This window comes from Lepidochelys olivacea, assembly GCF_965140295.1.
Source record: "Lepidochelys olivacea isolate rLepOli2 genome assembly, chromosome: 9".
Taxonomy (NCBI): domain Eukaryota; kingdom Metazoa; phylum Chordata; order Testudines; family Cheloniidae; genus Lepidochelys; species Lepidochelys olivacea.
In genome coordinates, this window is record NC_140419.1 from 86140209 (window position 1) to 86157290 (window position 17082).

Here is a 17082-nt window from a genome sequence, read left to right on the forward strand (position 1 = left end):
ATTTGGACTGGAATCTGAAACAAACAAAACAGAACACACCAAAGTGACCTCTTGGGGCACCAGAGACCCAAAGCCACTGGGGTTCGCGCATCACCCACTTGTGCCCAGAAACACACTGGTGATTTCTTGCAGAGCAGTCTGGGGTGAAGAAGCAGAAGAGGGGGATAGGAAGGAAAAGTAATAATGATATATATTTTTTCCCCAACGTCACCTCTGACCTGGCTTTCTATTTTTGGCATGGACTAAACTCCCTTTATTTATTTAGCAGCCTACACACTATTACAGTAACATAGCAACAGTATTTTCAGATGTCAGTTTAAAAAAAAAAAAACAAAAACACTCAACATGTTTTTCATAAGAAAAGTCTGTTAAAGAATTTCAGTGTAATAACCCTCTAATAATGGTTTCATTTTCCTTTTAAAAGCCAGGATTACCGTGTTTCCAGTTTGGGCAAATACTCAAAGTACAGAGAGCTGCAGATGGAGTCACAACAGAAAAGCCATCGTGGTGACTGTTCCCATAATAAACCTCTTACCTTCCCCCCTCCAATCTTTATTTTACAAACGTGTGAGCATATTTAGCATGGTTCTAAGGCAAAGGAGAGTGATTTTTGGGGGGAGGGGAGGGGGAATAGTTTGCATTAATAATGCAACTTAGTAGAGGAAAAAGTGTCCCCCCCGCCTTTTCAAATATTTGACCATCTATAGTTCCAGAACAATGTGATCTAAGAAGCTCATTGTCTCGGAGTAAAATGTTTAAAAGTGTCTGCGAGCTAGATCCACAAAGGGATTTAGACATCCGTCAATTTATGTGCCTAAGCCCAAAGTTCAGATCCCCAGTTCCACCTCTCAACTGCCTTTAACCCTGTATGTCCTAAAATCCCTAGGCGTTTCTGCTGATATAAGTCCCCGAAATATCTAAAAATCACCAGTGAGCATGTACTGGTCACCTAAGTCCTGACACCCACTGCCTAGCTCACACCTAAGTCCCGGTGGGGCCCTCAATCTAGGCAGTCCCCGACTATCTCACCTGCAGGGCCTGATCCGATATGTGTTCTCACAGGCTGCCGAACAGATTGTGCCCAGGGCAAAGCTGCTGGAGGGGGTACCACTGATTTCTTTATAATCTTTAGTCCACTGGTTAGAGCATTCACCACTGATGTGGGATTTGGACACAGGTCTTCCACTTCTGCCTGATTTGGAGCAAGCTTTGGAAGGGCTCAGGAGATTACCCCAAAATATTCTGGAGAGTGTTATCTTTCGGTCTCTCCTTCTGAAGCTGTTCCATTGTGCATAAATAATTAAATATTCATTGGGCCAAAGGAAGAGTGAAAATGGCTCTAGAGCCAGTAGTTAGGACACTTACCTGGGAGGTGGGAGGCCCAAGTCTTTAGCCCAATGCAATGGCTTCAACTTGAGAGAGATTGAGAAAGTCCCACCCCAGAACATCCTATAGCTCAGTAGTTAGGATATTCCCTTGAGAGGTAGGTCCAAATCGCTGCTCCAGATCAGGCAGCTGGAGGATCTGAACCCATACTTCCTGGGTGAGTACTCTAACCACTGTGCCAAAGGTTATACAGCAGGTCTTTTGCAACAAAGGGTTTAGGCATCTGAATCCAGGAGAGGCTGTGCATCCCAAGTGGAGAGAGGAGCAGACTGCAGCATCTAACTCCCTTTAAGGGATGGGGCTTAGGCCATACTGCTCTCCTTGGCATTTCCTATTGGCTAACTTAGGTGGCTTTCCGTTCACCTGGATGGCTTTTGTAGAACCTATTCTTAGGCGCCTAGTCGCCACGTGCATTTTATAGGGCGCTTGGACATCTGACTCATGGCTGTGGATTCAGTCAGGCCACAGGGCACCTCAGTTAGGTGTTGCAATGCTGAGCCGAAGTGCCCTTTGGGGAAATAACCCGAAGTAATTTAAGTGCCAAAGTCCCATTTTCAAAAGGCATTTTGCAGTCTAACTTTCATTGAAAGTCAATGGGATTAAGTCTCTTGAAGTGCTTAAATCACTTTAAAAAAAAATGGGACTAAGTCACTTAAACACTTTTGAAAAGTTTGCCCTAGATTTCAGTGCGAATTCAGACACTTATGATATTAGGTTTCGGTAATTAAAAGCAAAACTACTTACGGTGCGGAAGCACCGAGCGACTGCTGTCTACATCATTCCATAATATAAGGATTAGTACGGTTAATTCTGCTGTCGTGAATTAGGGTATGAGGTCTTGAAAAACTGTCTCTTTGCTGCCACTGAAAATGTAATTGCCATCTCGGTGCTTGTTTCTCTGCTCATACCTATTATATTAGCGCACAACCTTTATGGACCCCACGGCTTCTCTGTGGAATTTGCAGCGGATCCTCGAAATGATGTTTCATACCCTTTATAAATGTTTGGCTTTTGCAAAGTTTAAAAGTTTGTGATCTCAGGAATAACTAACTCAAGGCCTTTATTAACTCAGTTGCTTTCTCTGAAGAGTTTTGAATGGCTGCAAGTATAAAGATAGCTAGTTCATGACCACTATGAATTGTTGGTTTCTCTTTGGCACGTGCAGATGTAAAAGCAGCTGGTTCATGAGCTAGATACTCTGCTGAGTTTACAACAGCTATGACTCTAACGGTCCACTTATGACCATTACAAAGTCTGTCCGAAGAGTTTATATAATCCACAATAACCGAAACATGAGATTCACAGAATTTATGTCTGCCATTTACAGAGTTTATGGTAACCATCAATTTTAGACAATACATTTTAAAAGTTAATTGTGAGACTTTATAATATTACTTTAAGGGTTCAGGTCAACTCCCATTTAAATTAGGCCCTTGATTAATTCAATTTTAAATCTGTTCTACTAATGACAAATATTGTACTGTTTGCAATGTTGTTTTTGCAGTCTTGGTCCCAGGATAATATAGAGCCAAGGTGGGTGAGCTGATATCTTTAATTGGACCAATTTCTGTTGGTGAAAGAAACAAGCTTTCGAGCCATGAAGAGCTCTTCTTCAGGTCTGGAAAAAGTACTTAGTGAGCCACAGCTAAATACAAGGTAAAACAAATTGTTTAAACATAAGTAGTTAACACAATGTCAGCCACCCTGGACGAGGGTGGTCTAACCTAGTGATTGGAGCAGGTATCAGGCCCCAAAGACTAGGGTCACAGCCAGAATTGGGAGCCATATCCAAGGGTCAAACTGGATACCAGAGCTGCGGGTGAAGCACTCAGGAGCCAAAGCCAAGGTCAAACTGGAGGGCTGGAATGGAGTGGGCACGTTTATCAGGCAAGGAGAGGTTTCAGTCAGGGGCAGGACAGAGGCAAGGCTGTGGGCTGGGCAGGAGCAACAGGAACTAGATAACACGGGGCAGGCACAGCAGCAGGCAAGAACATTTAAGACAGCAGCACCTGGCTGCAGGGCCGCCCAGAGGATTCAGAGGGCCTGGGGTCTTCGGCGGTGGAGGTCCTTCCGCTCTGGGTCTTCGGGGCATGGACCACCCACTGCCGAATTGCCGCTGAAGACCCGGGAGTGGAAGAAGCGGTGGTGGGTCCTTCACTCTGGGTGTGTTCGGCAGCACTGAAGGACCCTCTGCCCCCAAAGTGCCACCGAAAACTCTCGTGGGGGCGCGGCCTGGGGAAAATTGCCCCACTTGCCCCCCTTCCCTGCCTCCCCGGGCAGCCCTGCCTTGCTGGCTGCTCAAAGCCAGTCTCCTGGCTCCTGCTGATAATCAGGTGACATGGCCGATCATGCAGCCTGCTGCAGGCCACCTGTACCGATGAGGCTGCCTGGAGATTAGCTCTAAGGAACCATTCAAGGTGAATGGTCCATTAACCCCAGTCCCAGTGTTTTACTCCTTCTTCATCTGGAAGCAGTTCCATACCCCAATCATTTTTGTTGCCCTTCTCTATACTTTTTCCAATTCTAATATATCTTGAGATAGGGGAACCAGATCTGCATGCGGTAGTCAAGGCGTGGATGTACCATGGATTTACACAGTGGCATTACAATATTTTGTGTCTTAACTATCCCTGTCCCAATGGTTCCTAACACTGTTAGCTTTTTGGACTGCCACTGCACTTTGAGCTGATGTTTTCTGAGTACTATCTCCGATGAGTCCAAGATCTCTTGTCTTGAGTGGTAACAGCTAATTTGGACCCCATCTTTCTGTACATATAGTTGGAATTATGTTTTCCAATGTGCACTACTTTGCATTTATCAACATTGAATCTCATCTGCTATTTTCTTGCCCAGCCATCCAGTTTTGTAAGATCCCTTTGTAACTCTTTGCAGTCTGCTTTGGACTTAACTATCGTCACTAATTTTGTATCATTATCTGCAAACTTTGCAACCTCACTGTTTACCTCTTTTTCCGGATCATTTTATGAACAGCATTGGCCCCAGTACAGACCTTTGAGGGGCCCTGCTATTTACCTCTCCACTGTGAAAACTGACCCCTTACTCCTACCCTTTGTTTCCTATCTTTTAACTACCCATCTATGACAGCACCTTCCCTCTTATCCCATAACTGCTCACTTTGATTAAGAGCCTTTGGTGAGGAACTCGGTCAGGCTTTCTGAAAATCCAGGTACACTATATCTGCTGGATCACCTTTGTCTACACATTTCTTGATACCCTCAAAAAATTCTAGCAGATTGGTGAGGCATGATTACCCTCTACAAAAGCCGTGTTGACTCTTCCCCAACATACTGTGTTCAACTATGCGTCTGATAATTCTGTTCTCTACTATATTTTTAACCAAGTGGCTTGGTACTGAAGTTAGGCCACTTCTGTCAGCAAAACTTAGGTCGCTCAGTTTGAAAAAAACAAACCCTCCTGAGCGACATACATTTCTCCGGCATAAGTAACAGTGTGCATAGCGCTACGTCAGTGGGAGAGCTTCTCCCGCTGACATAGCTACTGCCGCTCACTGGAGGTGGTTTAATTATGTCAACAGGAGAGCTCTTTCCCCGTCAGCATAGAGCAGCTACATGAGAGATCTTACAACGGCGCAGATGCAGCAGTACAGCTCTGGGCCAGGGGTACAGGATGAGGTTTGGGGGGGGTATGGGGGGGGGGGACAGGGGATTGCGGCTCGGGTGCGGGCTTACCTCCAGCAGCTCCCAGTCAGTGGCGCAGCGGGGGTCCTGGCTCTGCGCTGTGCCCCAGAAGCAGCCAGCAGCAGGTCTGGCTCCTAGGAGGGGGTGCCAGGAGTCTCCGCACACTGCCCTCAACCGCAGGCACCGCCCTCCCCAGCTCCCATTGGCTGCGGTTCCTAGCCAATAGGAGTGCAGAGCTGGTGCTCGGGCTGGGGGCAGCATGAGGAGCCCTGCGGCCCCCCTGACTAGGGGACAGATCTGCTGGCTGCTTGAGGGGTGCAGTGCGATGCCTCAGGACAGGTAGCCTACCTTAGACCCACAGCACTGCCGACTAGACTTTTAACAGCCCGGTCAGCGGTGCTGACTGGAGCCACCAGGGTCCCTTTTTGACTGAGCGTTAATCCTCAGATTTGTCACCAGAAAAGATTACTGCAGGTGTGGGGATCTTCCTCACATCCTCTGCGGTGAAGACTCATGCAAAGAATTAATTTAGCTTCTCCCCATGGGACATTTATATCTTGAGTGCTCCTTTTATCACCTTCATTGTCCAGTGACCCCAATGATTAGAAGCAGGAAACCTGCCAAACAATATACTCAACTTTTTTTTTCTGTTAGTTATTGTGTCTTTTACTAGTTGCTCTTCAAATTCTTTTTTGGCCTTCCTAATTATACTTTTACTTGCTTGCCAGAGTTTATGCTCCTTTCTATTTTTCTCAGTAGGATTTGACTTCCAATTTTTAGCAGCTGATTGGTTCCGTGGCCCCAGGGCTGGCTACCGACGTGGCTGGTGGATGCTGAGCACCCACTATTTTTTCCCCGTGAGTGCTTGAGCCCTGGAGCACCCACGGAGTTGGCACTTATTCCCCTATTGTAAGTTAAATGCTACTATGTTGGGTTTCTTTGGTATTCCCCCCCCCACACACAAGAATGTTAAATTTAATTACATTATGGTTACTGTTACCGAGTGGTTCAGCTATATTCACCTCTTGGACCACTTAGTGCTCCACTTAGTATTAAATCAAGAATTGTCTCTCCCTTTGTGGGTTCTAGGATTATCTGCTCCAAGAAGGAAGTTCCTCTTTACACAGCACACAGTCAATCTGTGGAACTCCTTGACTGAGGAGGTTGTGAAGGCTAGGACTGTAACAGGGTTTAAAAGAGAACTGGATAAATTCATGGAGGTTAAGTCCCATTAATGGCTATTGGCCAGGATGGGTAAGGTATGGTGTCCCTAGTCTCTGTTTGTCAGAGGGTGGAGATGGATAGCAGGAGAGAGATCACTTGATCATTACCTGTTAGGTTCACTTCCTCTGGGGCACCTGGCATTGGCTGGATGGACCTTTGATCTGATCCAGTATGGCCATTCTTATGTTCTTAAGAAGCAGTCATTAATGGAGTCCAGAAATTTTATCTCTGCATCCCATCCCAAGGTGACATGTTCCCAGTCAATATGGGGTTAGCTGAAATCCTCCATTATTTCTGGCTTTTCTGTTGTTTTAGACTCTTTAATCTTCCTGAGCATTTCACAATCACTGTCTCCATCCTGGTTGGGTGGTTAGTACTATATTCCTGCTGCTATACTCTTATTATTCAAGCATGGAATTTCTCTCCATAGAGATTCTATGTTACTATATTGACTCTATGCTTTTTTCCCCACTTCCCCCACCTGGACAACTTATAGTTATTCCTGTGTGTTTTGTACCCTGGTATTACGGTGTCCCATTGATCATCATCATTTCACCAAGTATCTAGCAAAGTTACGAATTTAAGCTCCCACATCTTTTGAAGGTAATGTGCAGGTTTCCTTTGAGGAGGAGAACTGAGAGGTCAGATATACAGTGATTGTTTTGTGAAAAGTGTTTGCCTATTAACCTGCAGAGGTTTAACTTGCACTTTATCTTGAATGGTCCCTTAGAATATATGTTAACTACATATGCTAAACAATCTTTTCCACCTTATATTTAGCTGTAATACTCTATCTTTCCCACACCTGAAGAAGAGATTTGTGTAGCTCGAAAGCACAAAGAGAAGTATTTTGCTGGATTTCTAGAAGACAAATAATAGCAAAGTAACAAAAATTAAAATATGAAGTGATAAGTGTTTAATTCTTTAACAAGGACGTGAACTTGCATTCATAGATGTAACATCAACATTATTCTTCTGCATGTTGCCTTCTGCAGGAAGGGAGCCCCAGAAGAACAAGGACCCATGTAGTCTGGACCTTAATCAGGGGCCTAAACTGTAGTTTTTCCTGCAGGAAACTAGACATTCTGTTGCACATTCTGGTAAATTTTAGAATACAGGTTTTTAGTGAATTAAAGCTTCAGTAAATCAGCTATTTCTCATGCTATTTGATATTGAATTGAATTTTACATTGCTTCTATATTTTCAGTTTTCACAGTGCTTTGGTATTTGCCATGAAAATGCAGAACTGCACTGTACAAGTTGTTGGGAGGGAAGCTGGAGGTAATTGTGACAGTCCAGGGCAGCTGGGGCTGTCGACAGCCAGATTGTTATTGAAAAAAAACAAATGAGGCATCCTTTTGCCACCTTAGAGACTAACAAATTTATTTGGGCAGAAGCTTTCGTGGGCTAAAACCCACTTCATCAGATGCATGGAGTAAAAAAAACAGTAGGCAGGTATATATATTACAGCACATGAAAAGATGGAAGTTACCTTACCAAGTGGGGGGGAAGGGGTGTCAGTGCTAATGGGGCCAATTCAATCAAGGTAGAAGTGGCCTAGTCCCAATTGAATTGGCCCCGTTAGCACTGACCCCCCACTTGGTAAGGCAACTCCCATCTTTTCATGTGCTGTAATATATATACCTGCCTACTGTATTTTTCAATCCATGCATCTGATGAGGTGGGTTTTAGCCCACGAAAGCTTATGCCAAAATAAATTTGGTAGTCTAAGGTGCCACAAGGACTCCTTGTTGTTTTTGCTGATACAGACTAACGTGGCTACCCCTCTGAAGACTGTTATTGGTAAGGGATGAATCTTTCCCCTGCCCCTCACCATTTTGGGAAGGGCAATGATTATTTTAAATGCTAAGTGAGAGGGCATTTTTGAAACCCTTATTTCAGCAACCTGTGATAGCAGTTAATTGCCCCCCTCCAGTGTCTGCCAATACATCCAGTAACAATGGTTAAGTATATTAGCTTGATGTTCCTGCTAAAATGACCAGCAGGGAATAACTAACAATGTTGACATTAAGAAAAGGAGTACTTGTGGCACCTTAGAGACTAACCAATTTATTTGAGCATGAGCTTTCGTGAGCTACAGCTCACTTCATCAGATGCATAGTGAGCTGTAGCTCACGAAAGCTTATGCTCTAATAAATTGGTTAGTCTCTAAGGTGCCACAAGTACTCCTTTTCTTTTTGCGAATACAGACTAACATGGCTGTTACTCTGAATGTTGACATTACCATTTGCCTTCACAATTCAACAGCCTGTTGACACAAATGAATGGGGAAGCTCACACCTATAAGAGCTATTGTTTCGGCTCTGTCTCTTTGCAAACTCAGGAAGATAACACTGTTCAGTCAGCCTTCAAAATAGTGAAGAGAGCACTTCTCCACCGTCAAGGCTAGATTTATTTTTAACCGATAGCTCCAGAGCACAAACAAACACCCCATTAAAAAAAAATGGACTGCAAAAGTAAGTTATATACAGAGCCCTGCCTACCCCCTTATACTGTAAAGCAGGGCCCTTACCTTTGAGGCTGCAGGATCTTAACTATATTTTAACCTGATCCTACTTTCAGTGGGAACTTTATAACACTTTACCCTCTGCACCTTTAATGTCCAAATGTTACATAGTGCTGCCAGCGGTCATGATTTTATTGCAACTCTCATGATACTTGTTTTTCTTAAAGCTTCAACTCACAGAGTAATGTGACTATGAGACTCTCAGATCTAATTAAAAAAAGAGTAAATTTCTAGCCCTCATGATCATCCTTGTGGAGAAAAGCTTAAAAACATGGACCCCACAGAGGCAAAAGTCAGAAGGCTTATAAAAAAAAGGTTAATTCTTGTTAAAAGAATCTCATTCCTTTTTTGGGATGTGACTCATGACTTTTGAACGCTTGGGGTTGGTAATACTGTAACTTACACCACCCTTAACAGTACCTCTTAACCCATGTTACATATTAATTTTCTCTTGGTATATATATTTGGAAAGCCAGTTGTGTCCTGGTGCAAGTTGGGTGAAACAGAAAACCAAAAAAGGCAGATTTTAAAATATAATAAAACAAAAAGTTGAATTAAAGCATTTTATTCAATAGTCAAATAAGATCGAGCAAATTTACATCATCTGCCTGGATGCACTTTTTTGACATGCAAATTTCATTTCTAATTTAGCAAGTGAGGATTTGGGGTTTTTTGCATGATCATATTACTAATTCACTTCCAACACAGATGAAAATCCTCTCTTCTAAAAAACTTTGTAAGGGTAAATATGCTACATAATCTCCCTTCCTCCTTAAAACAAAAAAATATAAAACAAATTAGTATACAACAGATTAAAAGTGACAAATGCTCCGAGATGACCAATACAAAATATTTTTGCTCTATTGTAATATAAAAATAATGGGTAGAAGTAACATTGTTAGGTGCCTTCCAATTTTCATAGGCTATAACAAAGAATCTACCACAGGGTCACTACTTTAACAGCTTTTTCCTCTAATGTATGTCTGATTGCATCACTAGATTAACTACCAGTAAATTAACATTTCCTTCTCCACTTAAGTTTGTGGAACACTGCTTTTTTTAAGTCCTTATTTTCAAATTTAAAGACTTGATAACTTCTGTGTTGCTGTTTTGAAAAGAAATCAATAGCTGGACATTCCAGGGCACTGAAAATATGTAGTCAAAGATTAAACAGGGACTTCAGAGCTCCACCCAAATTAATAGTCTGACGGAAATTTTGATATTCAGGGTGCCAAAAACAGCAGTGGTTATTTTTTTACAAATTTTTTCTTAGAATTAATCAGCATGTCAGAAGAGTAAGCATTGTATCAAACCCCAAAACATGGTTAAAATAGGATAAAATTATCTAACACTCACCAAATTATGAACATTTAATACTAGAGAAGGAAACTCTACCCTAAAATAACTTCACTGTTATTTGCTCAGAGACATCAACTAGTGCTTTACAACAGAGGAAAACATGGTCCTTGCTCAAAAGTAACTTCCATTGCAACCCGTCTTCACCTGATACTGATTTTTCTGCCTCCTTCTCAGAAACTAGTAGCCTGATCAGAACACCAGCCCGCCAGACAATAGATTAGGTTTTATATCAACAGATAGAATAGACTACATAGCTGAAGAACACAGTTTATAGCAAGGAGACAGGCTCTATGACCTCCACATATTACAACAAAGAAACTTCAAAAACAGACTCCAACGAGAGACTGCTGAATTGGAATTAATTTGCGAACTGGACACCATTAAATTAGGCTTGAATAAAGACTGGGAGTGGATGTGTCATCACACAAAGTAAAACTATTTCCCCTTGTTTACTTCCCCCCACCCTACTGTTCCTCACACATTCTTGTCAACTGCTGGAAATGGCCCACCTTGATTATCACTACTTTTTTTTCTCTCCTGCTGGTAATAGTTCACCTTACCTGATCACTCTCCTTACAGTGTTATGGTAACACCCATTGTTTCATGTTCTCTGTGTGTATAAAATTGCCCTACAATATTTTCCACTGCATGCATCCGATGAAGTGGGCTGTAGCTCACGAAAGCTTATGCTCAAATAAATTTGTTAGTCTCTAAGGTGCCACAAGTACTCCTGTTCTTTTTATAAGGCCATAGGGTTTTTCTGTTGTCAACAGGAATTAACCTTTCATAAAGTGGTTGAGTCCAATCAGCTCTCTCACTGTGGCAAGTGCAGCTTGTTGACTTCACCAGAGCATAAAGGGTAGGGGGACCAGGGCAAAAATGGAAAGATTCTGCAGGAAATAAGTTGGCTTAGAGAGAAACTTAAGTTGAGGATACTCTTCTGTTACTTTTCAAGAGCTACCAGTAAAGTCAAACCTTACTAATGGGGTTAATTTGACCTGTACCTAGAATGTGCAGACTTTGTTTCGAGCAGGGAGGAAGTGTCTCCTGCTGATATCAGCTCAACTACTAGGGAATCAGACAACCTTCTGGATGATCTTTTACATCCCAGCAGCCTCCAGAATTTTTGTGAGATTTTTGTTTCCATTGCTTGAACAAATTATTCCCATAATTAAATTTTTCTTGGTTTCTTCGGAGCTGCTAGCAGCTTCCTGTATGTTCTACTTACAAATACCAGAACTTCAGCAAAAAAATGGAGAAGTTGTTCAGAGGAAACAGTTAGCCATTTTCAGATCTTTTTTAAAGCCTAGCATTCAGTGTCAAGCCATGTATGTGGATCATGAAGCTTCGGATATCTGGAACTGATGTTGTTTACCACAACCTAGCCTAGCCACTTAGCTAAACCATCAAATCTAAAGCAAGCTTCAATTCATGATGCTTCTAATACAGAAGCTCCAAGAAGGGTTATGGTGAGAAATGCAAGTCAATGTCTACTTACATGGGACTCATTTTAGTCTATATTTTCAAGCTCCAGATAAAGAATCTTGATTGTTGGTAGTGTTTGAAATATCCACTCACCCAAGTCAAGTGGTACCTTGGGCCTGGTGAGGAAGGGTACCTACCCCATCAATTTCTAAAGTACTAAAGGTTAAAAACTAAGGGTCAGATTTTCATCTGTTGGTAATCTGTGCAACACTGACTTCAATGGAGCTACTACCCTGATTTACACCAGCTAAGAATCTGGCCTTAGAGTTTACAGTTTTTATGATTTTGGGGGGGAATGGGGGAACAAAAAAGTATCTATAGGGCTGGCCTTCTCACCAAGGTGCTCCTGGAGCTCAGTGGCACAGCTCTGGATCCTCCTCTTTTGTGTCTTTCTTGGCTAGTAGTAAATCTGGTAAATTTCACGCCCGGACTGACAATACCTCCTCTCTCTTCTAGGCCATGAAACAGTTTTGTTATTTTTCTCAACAATGAGAGACTGGTGGTTGTTCCTAGCTACATCTACAACACTAAGGGTACCAAAAAGCTCCCTATTGTTCAGGGTTCATATTGTGTAACTGATTGTAGGTGGAACATCCCTGGCTGCTCTTCCTTTCTGAATGCTCACTGCCTTATCTACAAGTAGCGAGAGTCGACTTTGGCTGGAAAGATGCAGACTTAGGCCTTGTCTACACTGCCACTTTACAGCACTGGGGTCTGAAAATACACCCCCCCCCCCGAGCGATGCAAGTTTCTGCGCTGTAAAATGGCAGTGTAGACAGTGCACCAGCGTTGGTAGCTACTCCCCTCATGGGGACGGGTTTTTTATCAGTGCTGGGAGAGCTCTCTCTTAGCACAGGTCCCGCGACTACACAACCAAGCAGAGCTTTAATGTTGGCAGTGAAGACATACCCATAGTTCATTCTACAAAAAGTGCTCTTTCCTGTGAGATGTTAAAAGCTTAACTGAATTTGCTGGACTTGGTGGTGTTTATTAAGTGCTAATAGGGGGGATAAAAGCACCCCAACAAGAGACCTAAATATCCAGGGCCCATTCTCTGAACAAGCCCAGATAATCCTGTTTCATCCAGTAACTAATCTTGGGCCCATTCAAGTCAATGACAAAAATCCTATTGACTTCAATGGGGTCAAGATTTCACCCAAAGTGCTGAAATATCAAAGTTTAAAATATATCGAGTCTGATATTTAGAATTCTTAGCCTAAGAAACTATGGTCCCCACGTACTGTATAACCACTGCTTTCACAGTTACACCCCTCTCCAAACCCTGCACCAGCACCTTACAGAACCGTCCCCCAAAACCTACATAGATTAAACCAATGAGAAAAATCTACAATGGAACACAGTGGGGAAATGAGAGCTCAGCAGTTTGCAGGTCACATTTATGGGACAAAGAGCTGCAGCAAACACCAAATAGTCTCCAGGGAGATTCCTTGCACAGTTGAGCCTTTAGATAGGCTGATGAAAGATGAATGTTTCATGATAAGAGAGCAGTACAATACTGTATAGGACATTAGAGTACGGTTAAAATATTTCCTCATACAAAAATCAAGTGTCCTGTGTTTCTAATGAATTCTCTGCATTTAGCATTAGCCTGTTTTTACAGAAAGTTACATGTTGGTAATTAATCTCATGTTCATTTCCTGCACATGTAAGACAGCACCCTTTGTTAGGGAATGATAAGACACTTCTAAGAATAGTAATACTAAGAGTGTCAGCTTTGTGAGACATTACAGGAAAAATACAGACTCCAACACCTGCTTTTCAGTTTTCACAGGCTTCAAAATAATTTTATCCTTATTTACTGCCAAATTCAGACTTTGTTTATGCTCACAAAACCTAACTGAGTTCACAGGGTACAAGTGTGAGGCCATGTCTACGCTATGGGGGCTACAGTTGCACAGCTACAGTGCTGTAGCCAGGTCGCTGTAGCTCCCATCCAGTCCTACAGCAACTGAAAGGGGTTTTCTGCCGTTGTAGGAACTCCATCTCCCTGAGTGACGGTAGCTAGGCCTAGCTGTGCTTACATGGGATTAGGTCGGCATAGCTACAGCACTCAGGGGTGTGAGATTCATACCTTTGAATGCCAGAGATACTTTGACCTAACTTTTAAATACAAACCAGGCCTCAGTGAAGGCAGGCGTTCACCTTTAGGTCCCAATCCTGCAAAGACATACAGTGTGTAAAATTAAGCATACATGTAAGTAGTCCCAGTGACTTCAGTGCGACTACTCACAATGCGTAACATTAAGCACCTGTAAGTCTTCACGGTGCCAGCACACTAAGGTGTCAGTTTGAAACTGAGGGTTTATTTCCTTCCTTTATTTCCCCTCAATATACCTTTGCTCCTTATCCCACTGAAATCACTGAGAATTTCCCAATGGCTGCAATGGATACAGGATTAGGAACCACTTGTGTGTATAACAGGGAGAGTACCTGATCCTCCTACATGGTACTCTCATCCTATACTCAGATCAGTATAAACTGGGAGCAACACCAAAGAATTCAGCTGAGTTACTCTAGTGTAAAACTGGTGCGAATGAGTGGCACATCAGACCCATGTGTTTACAATTTGCACATAATTTTTAAAATCTGTGAAAGATTCAGTACCAGAGTCTACATTCTGACAACTGGGCACAAAGAGCGGTGCAAATCTTTTGGATTAGTGTATGACTTCTGTCCACAATCACAGCATTCTGCAGTAAACACTTTATACTTATACCTACAGAGGCCAATTTAAATTAGTCACTCGTTTAGCAGCGTTTTTTTGTCTTTATATCAGAAAATTGTGGTGATGAAACCATAACAGACAACAATAATCTTCTAAAGTGCTTTGAGATCTATGGATGAAAAATGCTATAACTAGGTGTTATTATTATTACCAAAAATTACTTTACCACTCAGATTCCATTACCCACACTGTAAGCACTGGGATAAAAGAAAAGATGTTAATCTTTGCTGTACTTAGAGCAGATTTGCTTCTGCTTTACTGTGAACAAGGCAGTAGTTTATCCCATTGACCAGAAAACAAACATTAATCAAGAGAGATCTAGCTAATCTAATGGCTCAGGTTTGAGGAATAATGTAGACTCAATTCCACTGGGGTTTGTAGTGCAAAATCTAGGGACAGCTTTTGCAGATTGCAGCTAGTTTTTTGAGCTGATCAGTGCCCCTGCTGTGACTATTATCTTGACTGTATAATGGGGGCTTTCAACTCCCAGCTTTGTCACATTCTGTTTTCTCTTCCTTGCCTTTTTATGAATATTGAGTCATCAAAAACTGACAGAGTTTCTAATGCTACCAGCTGGATGAATCAGTGGCTTATACACCTCTGCAAAAGAATCTTAGTGTGCTATTTATTAAAGAAAATACTACAAAAACCACTAGATGTTCCTATTTATTTGCTGCTCTCTCAAGACAGACTTCATGGGTTATTTTAGTTAGAAAACGTTAACCGAACAAAGCAAATATCCAGCCATTTAAATGCACTATCCTGGTGTGAGAGGTGAAACTGATGCTTAGAATAAGTTTGATGTCAATTTTATCATCAGTAAATTACTTCTTTTCTAAAAGCAAACAAAAGAAGTCCATGGCAAAAGAGCTGTGATTTTATTCTTCATAAGACAGAGTGGTTCCCCATATTACTAGAAAAAAGCTAGCATCAGCAATCCAGAAAAAAAATGCCGATAAACCCACGCAAATATGACAAATGATGTAAGCCATGTAAATGGCTACAAAATTATGATAGAAACATATGGTGGCATCCTTCTAGTCTAGGGAAATGCTCGAGGGCAAGAGAGATGGAAAGTGCACTACTTAAGTGAACATCACACAGTTCCAAAAAGACTGAACAAAAACACGCCTGAATAAGGATTTTCATAAATGTGCATGCAAAATGGCCCAAGATGGGTTTAAGTTTAGTGCTATTCCAAGCAATTTTTTTTTAAAAGGTCATTTATTTCTGCCTGGAATGCCTTCCTTTGCAGCCCTGCAGTGATACAGTTTCCTATGTTTGTACACACACCCTTCTTTTGCAGAAAAACAGGCAGACAGATAGAAAATGAAACAAGGGGGGCCCATTGCTCAGAATGCCCTTGCTACTATCCAGGCTTGGAAATCCTCGTTTGTTTTGTTCAGTCCATTTTACCTTTTGACCATTTGAAACTTTATAGCAAGGCATCTCCTGGCACTTCTTTATGACAGGCAAAAAGCGTAGCTGTGTAAATGCAACTGGAATGTTAATTTGGTCAACAAAAATATCCCAGGCATTGGCATTATCAAGTGTCATTGCCATTACATAGCGTCTTAGCAAAGCATGCCCCCCTAATTCAAGCAAGGAGTTAACAACCTTGGGACAGGAGGTTCTTCTCAGCTTCTGAACAAGGTACCCGAGTGACTGTTACAAAACTGTTATAGTTATGGCAACATTAACTGAAACCGAAATGTGGTTTAAACCTAAGCTCTGTTGCATAACATACAATTTAAGTATTCTGACCTTGTGAGCCTCAAAGGTTCCTTTACAAAGGCGCAAAAACATTACTGAAAATTAAATCGCTTAATAAGCGCATCGGTTTTTCTCTTACTGTTTTGGTCCCGACAAAAGCTTATATCCCTGACACATTTCAAAGCAAGAGTTAGACACGGAGCAGATGCAAAAATGCTCTTGGATGGAACAATATCAGGAGAGACGCTTTACTTACATATCTCTTCAGCTTCTTCTCGGGGGGCGATTTAATGAGCCATCCAGTGCAAACAACGTCCCCCGAGCTCATCTTCCCTCCCTGTCAAAGAGAAGAGACCCGGAATCCAGGGTGTGCGCGCTTGTGTGTATTGTTCCTTCCCAGCCAATTTGAAACTAGCAGCAATCGGCTTCCTTCAGCTGTGTTTCCAATGCTGCTACAGCGCAAGGAGGAAGTCACAACATTGAGCACGGACACAGGCAGCTCCCCCCTCCCACGGACAACACAATGCAACACACAGAGCACGTGACGGGGCCGAGAGGACAGGGATAAACAAAAACAAGCGTGTGCAAAATACCCACACCCACCCTGCTACCGACACGCCGCCGGGTATTCTCCCACGCCCACCCTGGTGCAATAGCGTCCCTTCGGTTTAATCAGCCGGGCTTGGGATTGGGCTCGGGCTCGGCAGGGCGCAGGCAAACACACACACACACACGGCGGGGGAAGCCGGTGCGAGCCGCCAGCACAACGTTCGGAGAAGGAACCTGCGGCGGCTCCGGGCGGGCCAGGGGGGCTCTGGCCGGGGCGCGGCTCCGAAATCCGCTGCGCTGGTCCGCGCGCCAAGCAGCGAACACCGCCTCCCTCCCACGCCGCAGGGCACCGGGTGGCGACAAGCGGGGCGCTGGAAGCCCCCCGCCTTGCAACGAGCTGCCAGCCAGGCTGGCCACAAGCCGCCGCCCGGAGC

General features: G+C 43.0%; 1 protein-coding gene across 1 annotated transcript in view; it reads right to left on the bottom strand.

Moving 5' to 3' along the window:
• GAB3 (GRB2 associated binding protein 3) overlaps nucleotides 1-16577 on the bottom strand; it is a 103694-nt gene extending 87117 nt beyond the window's left edge. Inside the window, exon 1 of the mRNA XM_084640325.1 lies at nucleotides 16356-16577. Coding sequence (XP_084496451.1) covers nucleotides 16356-16427 — 72 coding nt within the window. The 5' untranslated portion in view covers nucleotides 16428-16577. The remainder of the gene's footprint in view (nucleotides 1-16355) is intronic.
• Nucleotides 16578-17082: the final 505 nt, after the last annotated feature.